A 7,796-nucleotide genomic window follows, 5' to 3' on the forward strand; every position below is an offset into this window, starting at 1 on the left:
TTTCATTTCATTCTTTAAAAAAGAGGCATGTTAAAAATAGTTTAAACCGATTTTTTTTTATTACATAAAGACTTCATATTTTCGGTGTAAATACACGATTTCTAACTGATTTGTCACAATTAATTTCCTGTACATATTTTATTTCTTAATAGTCAATAAAACCTGTCATTATTATTATCAATGTGATTTTAATGTCAAGAAATGTCCTTAATCCTTGTTTAGTACAATATGGAGAGTAAAATACACTATGTGGCCATTAGTTTGTGAACAAATGACCATCCAGTGATATAAATGTTCGCCTTTTGTGTCGTAAATTGTGGTGCTCGTTAAATAAACATTAAATGTAAGACCTGGCGTGTGGCCTCTTTATTTTTTCAGCACTAAGCTAAATTAAAAAGAGGGGCTTCTCTATGCTTTTTTAGTTTTATGTATTTTATTCCTATCTGTCATTTGCATGCTTGGTACTACTGCCATCTGGCGGACAATAACAGGAATTTTAATCACGGAAGTAAATGTGTCTTTTTTATGTAATAAATCTACATTTTTATTTAATAATTGTCACTTTTTATACCGTAAATATTACTCTTGACAATGCCAGCTGCTTTTAGTCCGACAGCTACAGCACAAATCCTCCCTCTTAAAAACGAACCAATTGAGTCGACTCCGGAACTAAGATTCGACACTCTCATAGCGCGTTATGAGGAATCGACTCTTCAAGAGTTTAATTCGCTTCAAGTTGCCTAGCGACAGATTTAACAAAAGTATGGCTGCGAATTCGGAGGAGCATGCGCCCAAACGCGTCTTTATCAACAATCTGGATAAATATACATCCAAAAACATAGGAAAGGTTAGATTTCTTCTCTTTAATATTTGTTTTATATCCAACCCAACTTGAATTAGTAGTTTGAAGGTTATTTATTATATAAGTAGTTTGTACCGTCCAGTGTCATATACAAAGCATATAAACGTATTATGGTTTTATTGTCATTTAATCAGTACAAATATAAATATAATTGATTGAAACAAACATTTTAAACCCCCAATGAAAAGAAACCTTTAGTTTTTGGTTTGGAAAATCGAGTTTACACCTTAACAAACATCTCATTTCTATTAATATACAGTATAATATAACACACACACACACACACACACACACACACACACACACACACACACACACACACACACACACACACACACATTTATTATGTCCATTATGACACCGATTGTCTATTCATTATATTTCCATCATTGTTGAGCTGAAGATCAACATGTGCCGAAGCAATTCTGTTGTAAAGGCTTTCCATATTGAGCCTTGAGCTATAAACTGGGACAAAAAGTCATGCAAGCTGTTGGTTTATTGGCCATCATGCGATGATTTAGCACAGCATCCTTAGTATCAGCCTGGTCAAGCTGCTAGTCTTTTTATATTTAGGGAAGTACAACCAGATCGCAGGAATATACACTATATTACAATATATTAAAGCAGTCCAGCACATCATGTAGCTGAGGTTAAGAAAATGTAAGAGCCAGAATTCACATGCTAACAACAAAAGACAATTGTTTGTCTCCAGAGGTTGTTTTTTTACATTTTACTGGTGGTTTACTATTAGGGTGTGTATTTAACACAGGTGCTACACTTTGATACTATTAATTGCACTTTGATTGGTTATTTTCTTTTGCTTTCAGTTTTTAGCCTCATATGTTGAACAGGAAAATGAGTCGAGTTCCCGAGCAGGAGCTTTTGAGATTGTTGGAACTGTTTCGGGAAGCAAGGAGAAGACTGGTTTTGCAGTAGAAGAATATAAAGTGAGTGGAACATCGGCTGTGTTTGTTTTTTTTTTGTTTTTTTTACATTGCGATGTTCTTTTAATAAAGACGTTGTTTGTGTTTCTGTAGAATTTAACACGTGAGGAGCTTTTCCATCACCTGATGGAGTCGGACGTGATCGTTTATAACATCTACAACGAGAATGCTGATCAGATTGAGGAAGCCTCTTGGGCGGTCTCAGGTATTTTTCGTTTAACGTTTGCCTACTGATTGAAATTTGATCTTGAACCCTTTCATCAAGGGGTTTGTTGCTGTCTGTTGTCATTCAAGCTCTTCACAGTGACATGGATGCATTTCCTCAACCGAAAATGTTCATCCTGATCTCTACAGTCATGACCTGGGCCCTGACTGAGACACTCGATCCAGTAAGTAGGGCAGCGATTCGATTATAGAGCGAACGCCGATATAACTTTCAGTAAGAGTTGTGCACTTTGTGTTTTTTTGATTGTAGAACGATCCCGAAATTCCTCTCGTGGAATGGGACTTCAGGAGACGGAAACCGCATCCGAGTTTTCGAGATCATATGGATCTGGACAAGCTTGTGTTTACACTGGGAAGATCTGTGAGTGCTGCTGGAGGTGTTGTTTTATACGCCGCGCTTCTTTTTTATAATTGTTCAAAGTGTTAATGTGCAGTGACAAGATGTTTTCCGTCACTGTGTTTTTCTGTATTGTGTCATCTTTATAATATGGTGTCATACATTTCAGAATAAATCCCAGTTTTCTACTTTTGTGGTTGCCTCCGGACTGCAATATGGCATGGGCGAGCAGGCGTTTCATTTCTTTTTCAAGGTCAATTGAGACTCTTTTTTACACTTTGAGACACGTTCACGCTTTTTCCTTCCACTCTGTATTGTGCTGCTGCTGTAACTGATCATTTTGATGTTGGAGTTGGGATTATATTCTGATCTTTTTTGATATTTATCAGTGTATAACTGAGCGTTTGTGGCTCTGCTTTCTTTTAGACGTCTTGGTTGGGAGAGGAACAGGAAGTGCCGATCTTCGGAGACGGCTCCAATTTCGTTCCAACCATCCACATCACTGACCTGGCAGGGTGAGTAGTGATGGACAGATTGCTCTTAGTGACGTATATTTACTCTTTTAAATAAATTAACGTGAAACATTTTCATGATTCACAAGTGACAGTTTTATTCGATCAGATCGTTTCAGCTCTTAAAATATTTCATTCAAAAGAGTCAAATGACTGAAGTGAACTTTAACACTGATTATTATCAGGAATCCTGAGAAATTATCGATCACTAAGAGGCCTTCTTTTTTTTAAAAGGATGGTGCAGAACGTAATCGAGCGTAAGACCAAGGTGCCGTCTTTACTTGCAGTGGATGAATCACACAACACCATTGCTGACATCGTCAATGTAAGTTTACTTAATGGTACTTAAACAGTATATATTTATGGCATTTATATATATATATATATATATATATATATATATATATATATATATATATATATATATATATACAGTACATACTGTATTTATTGCTGTTCAATCCTTTCCTATTGTTTTAGGCAATAGCAGTGGCGCTCGGACCCGGAAAAACCAGAAACGTTCCAAAAGAGGATGTTTTTCTATCAGAGGAATTGACAGTGAGTTGAACAAATGATGCGTTTTTCAAAAAGCAGATTTCACTTAAATTCGATCGATTTGTTTTTCTGGGTTGGAAACGAGCTCTACCCTCAGACACAATAGAGTTTTTTTAGCTCCACCCCTTTTAAGTAAAAGGCTAAACATACCGTAATTTCCGGACTATTAAACGCACCCATATATAAGCCGCACCCACTGAATTTGACAAAGATTTTTATTTTGAACATAAATAAGCCGCACCTGTCTATAAGCCGCTGTCTATAAGTGTCTAAACTGAAACTAATGAACTTTACACAGGCTTTAATGAAAGACAGTGTCTGTTACACGGCTTGTATATAAACAGTAGCCTACCGAAAAAGTCATTGTTCACTGTCTTCCTCCTTCCTTTCACAACTATTTCTCTCTGGATTTTTTCTTTTGGAATCGTCGTGCGTTTAAAAATCACCATCGGTGAAGTTTTTCTCCCGATGCCGTGCAGCTCAGAACACAGGTGAAGTGTGTTTTCATGCCCGGTTGTTTTCAGCGTGACGAATGATTCACATTTCCTGTAGACAGTCCGAGTAAACGGCAGGTCAAACGTCAGAGGAACATCATCCATATTTATGATGTGGTGCGGCCCGATTCAGTGGGAGCTGATTTAATATAAAGAGTTTCATTGGTTCACCTGAACCCGTTCGGCAATTTCATTGGTCTAATGTTATGGGGGTCAGTTTTTTGGCTTGAAGCTTGTGAAACCGGGCAAAACCCAGGAAAAATCCATAAATTAGGCGCTTCATTGTTTAAGCCGCAGGGGTCACAGGGTGGGAAAAAAGTAGCGGCTTATAGTCCGCAAAAAAACAGTAATGTTTTAAATCTGATCAAAAGGTTCCTTTAATGACACAATAAAACCCTGACACAATTTAACCATTTATTAACCATTTATAACTGTCGCTACTGTGCACTTTTGTTAGACATTTGATTGATGAGCACATCTGCAGCATTTGGCAGGCGTTCTTCCCCAGAGACACTTATTTATGTCACTTTTACAAATGAGCACGTTGTGGGTTGAGGGTCTTGCTCTAGGGTCTGGCAGAGGCTGTAGTGCTGTAGATTTGAACTCTCGACCTTCTTTTGGAAATCCAATATTTTACCCACTGATGTTGTTTTTTAACGTGTTTCTCAGCAATCGGAAATCGACCATTTGTTTGTCGACATTAAAATGAAAGCCATATATTTGGATAAGTTTATGAGTCCCGAGAAGTTCGACTTCAACTGGGTTTCACAGAACGGCTTCGTTGGGAGCATCAGCCGAATTGTGGAGGAATACAAGCTCAACCGAGGCCTGCTGGTAAGCGACTGAGAACTGGGACTGTTCGAATGATTACTTATGACTGTGTTAATATCAAACCCTGGTTGCTTTAGAGAGATTGATTTTTTTTTTCAGCCTATTCGCATCTGTGTCTTGGGACCTCCTGCTGTCGGGAAAAGCACAGTCGCTGAAAAGATATGCAAACACTACAAACTGCACCATGTAAAACTCAAAGAGACCATCAGCGAGACGCTCGCTAACCTGGTAAGTGTCGCTCTAGTGCATATATCAAATGTGAAAAATTTTAACAGGCTTTGCACCAGGATCACTTTTTTTTTTTTTTAATGCTACAGGAGTCACGTGCCCGTGTGGAAGAAGCAGACGGGAAAGAGGACGAGGAATCCTGTGGAACATGGGAGCTTTTGGACACACTGACCAAGAACATGGAAAAAAATGGAGGTAATGAAGAAATAAAGAATCCTTGTCTTTTTATAGGTGCTATAAACCAATAAAGCTGAATCCTAAACTTAAGTATGCATGAAATATGATTTAATGCTCGTCTTTTCTTACATATTTCGTATGTCCCATGTTTCTCATCTCTGACATCACTTCGCCGATGTCTTAGTGTTGAAGATTTTCATCACAAAACCTGCCACTGTTGGGCTGTAAAAGGGTTTTTCAATCATTTTATTTCATTAATATTCACTTAAAGATAAATGATCCAGTAGCTACTATATATTAAACGTCTATTTTATTACTTTTATTCTCATTAGACTAATTTCTTGCTTTTAAAACCCTATAGTGTTATCAGTGAAATAAATGAATGATACATTAATGAACGTGTGTCACCTTTTTGTTCAGGTCGGTTGGATGAGCAGTATGTTCTCCAAATCATGAAAGACAAACTGAAGACTAAACCATGCAGAAATCAGGGCTTTGTCCTGGACGGCTTTCCGAAGACATACAATCAAGCGAAAGAGCTGTTTTCTGGTAGGATGAAGAATTGCTCCTTTTCCAATGAAACAGTGTCAGAACGCTTCTATTCAGTTCTTAATGTTGTTTGTGAAATCACACAGCCGAGTCTGATCAAGCTAAAGACGAGCGTTCGAAAATCCCTCCGCACAACAAGGAAATCATCCCGGGTGTGTGGGGTTACAGGAATGTACAAAAATAAAAAAATGTTATCCAGTGCTGATTGTGATAACACTTTTCACCGAATCTTTTTGTGTCTGTAGAGTTTGTGTTCTCTCTGGATGCCACCGACAAGTTCCTGGAGGAACGTGTGCTGAATCTGCCCGAAAGCGTGGTGCAGGGGACATCACACTCCGTGGAGAAGTATTTCCCACGTCTGGCCACGTTTCGAAAAAAGAATTCAGAGGACGCAACCGTGCTAAAATACTTCGCTGAGCTGGAAAATCATCCTGTGCATATTAGTAGGCCTCAAGGAGACATCACGAGAGCAATTGAGATCTTCTCGTTTCCGTGCTGATGTGTTCTGCTTTCCAAGACAACAATGTAAACCTCCTTTCTTATCCCTTCTAGAGATTGAAAGTAATGACTTGGAGAACATCCTGGTGATGGAGAGGGTGATGGAGAGTGTGGGGGAGGTCAGGAACTATGGCTCCACCGCGAAGGATTTGGAGGAGGAGAGGAGACAGGTGGAGATCATTCTGAGCAAGATGGAGGAGGATCGTCAGGCCGAAGCCAAGTGCAAAAAGGAAGAGGAGGAGCAGAGGGCAAAGCAACAGGAGGCTCTGGTACGAACACATGCTACACTGGGGCCTTGAGTCAAGTCAAAGTTGTAAGTTGTAAACTTTTCATGAAATCGTCCCGTTATCGCAGCTCATTTTGCCTGTGCACGTCTTTTTCATGTCAGAACAAGCGTCTGGACGAAGAAAGGCTTCAGGAAGAGACGCAGTTGATGGCAAAATCGGCTCCGCTCAGGCGATATCTGATGAACAGCGTGTTGCCCACCGTGATCCGAGGCTGCCTCGAGATCTGTCAGCTACAACCAGACGATCCAATAGACTTCCTGGTAGGATTTCAGAGCCTTTTATCTGTTTCAGTACAACATCTCTTTCTTCATGTACAATGTTAATATAGTGTAGGCTTTTGCAATATTTGAGAGATTTTTTCCCCCAATAATCACGAGAAGATGAGCCAGCTGACATTTTCTTTAGAGGTCTTCAATATTATAAAGTGCATATTTAGCATCAGTTACTGGAAAGATATTAATCAAAATCAGCCACAGAATAATTATATGAAATAACTGACAGAATAAATGAACAAAGTACCAAATTATCACTTGTTAGTATTATTAATTATTTATTTACAGTATATTGTAATTAAGTATCCATAATCCATCATTAAGATGTAATTAAGTCCAAAATTATGACTTTTAGATGATATACTATTACAGTTTACTGCAGTTTTTAACACAAACAGGAAAAGATTTATGTTTTTTTTTCTTTATCTGTTATGTTTCAGGCTGAATATATCCTGAAAAACAAGCCAGAAGTGCAAACAAACACATCAACGTAAAAAATGTTGGGGCTCAGTTTTTTGGCTTGGAATTTGTGAAACTGGAAAAAAAAAACAGGAAAAATCCATATATTAGCCGCTTCGTTGTTTAAGCCGCGGGGTTCAAAGCGTGGGAAAAAAGTAGCGGCTTATAGTCCAGAAAATACGGTAAATTTGTTGATAATATTGATTATTTTATTAGATTTACTGTAAAAATGACATCCACTTTTAGTTGTTTTGTAATGATAACATAAATGCCTAAAATAAATGTGATATCTGGTTTTCTGGAAGTCAATTTATTATTTTTTTTAATAATATTTTATAGTGTTTCAGATTTAAATCTGCAGAACAGCAAGTGAGTATTATTGACGATCATTCACTATAATCTATCTGTAAGCCTGTACTGATTACCGCAATCAGTTTTCAGATCCAAAAAACAGGATCATCTAACTAACTGGGGTTATGTCAAGGCCACTGTGGACTATTTTCCTCCAGACCACCAGAAGGCAATCTCTAATATGGACCGACTATTCCTTATAACCAAAAGTCTGA

General features: G+C 38.1%; 1 protein-coding gene across 3 annotated transcripts; it reads left to right on the plus strand.

Moving 5' to 3' along the window:
- The first annotated feature begins 747 nt into the window (after nucleotides 1–747).
- LOC310731426 (adenylate kinase 7-like) lies at nucleotides 748–7,520 on the plus strand. 3 transcript variants are annotated; one of them, XR_014535199.1, is made up of 19 exons: nucleotides 748–847; nucleotides 1,690–1,809; nucleotides 1,900–2,011; nucleotides 2,101–2,195; nucleotides 2,282–2,392; nucleotides 2,538–2,621; nucleotides 2,795–2,883; nucleotides 3,115–3,205; nucleotides 3,361–3,438; nucleotides 4,599–4,763; nucleotides 4,860–4,988; nucleotides 5,078–5,183; nucleotides 5,586–5,714; nucleotides 5,801–5,866; nucleotides 5,960–6,157; nucleotides 6,267–6,481; nucleotides 6,601–6,759; nucleotides 7,212–7,351; nucleotides 7,390–7,520. XR_014535199.1 is itself a non-coding variant. In XM_083551058.1 (18 exons), the coding sequence occupies exons 1-18, from the start codon at nucleotides 764–766 to the stop codon at nucleotides 7,263–7,265; spliced, it is 2,085 nt and encodes a 694-aa protein (XP_083407184.1). In that variant the 5' UTR covers nucleotides 748–763; the 3' UTR covers nucleotides 7,266–7,467. The 3 variants fall into 3 exon arrangements, 2 of the variants coding, with proteins under 2 accessions (XP_083407184.1, XP_083407185.1); XM_083551058.1 differs by having other exon boundaries at nucleotides 7,212–7,467; XM_083551059.1 differs by having other exon boundaries at nucleotides 6,607–6,759; nucleotides 7,212–7,467.
- The last annotated feature ends 276 nt before the right edge of the window (nucleotides 7,521–7,796 follow it).

The sequence above is a fragment of the Silurus aristotelis genome (assembly GCF_946808225.1).
Source record: "Silurus aristotelis genome assembly, chromosome: 9".
Taxonomy (NCBI): Eukaryota; Metazoa; Chordata; class Actinopteri; order Siluriformes; family Siluridae; genus Silurus; species Silurus aristotelis.

What these genes read in the sequence shown, in the direction of transcription:
- LOC310731426 (XM_083551058.1), top strand. Translation starts at nt 764, where the DNA reads ATGGCTGCGAATTCGGAGGAGCATGCGCCCAAACGCGTCTTTATCAAC. An exon ending in TGACTGAGACACTCGATCCA is followed by an intron (nt 2,196 to 2,281) that starts GTAAGTAGGGCA and finishes TTTTGATTGTAG; the next exon opens with AACGATCCCGAAATTCCTCT. An exon ending in CAACAAGGAAATCATCCCGG is followed by an intron (nt 5,867 to 5,959) that starts GTGTGTGGGGTT and finishes TTGTGTCTGTAG; the next exon opens with AGTTTGTGTTCTCTCTGGAT.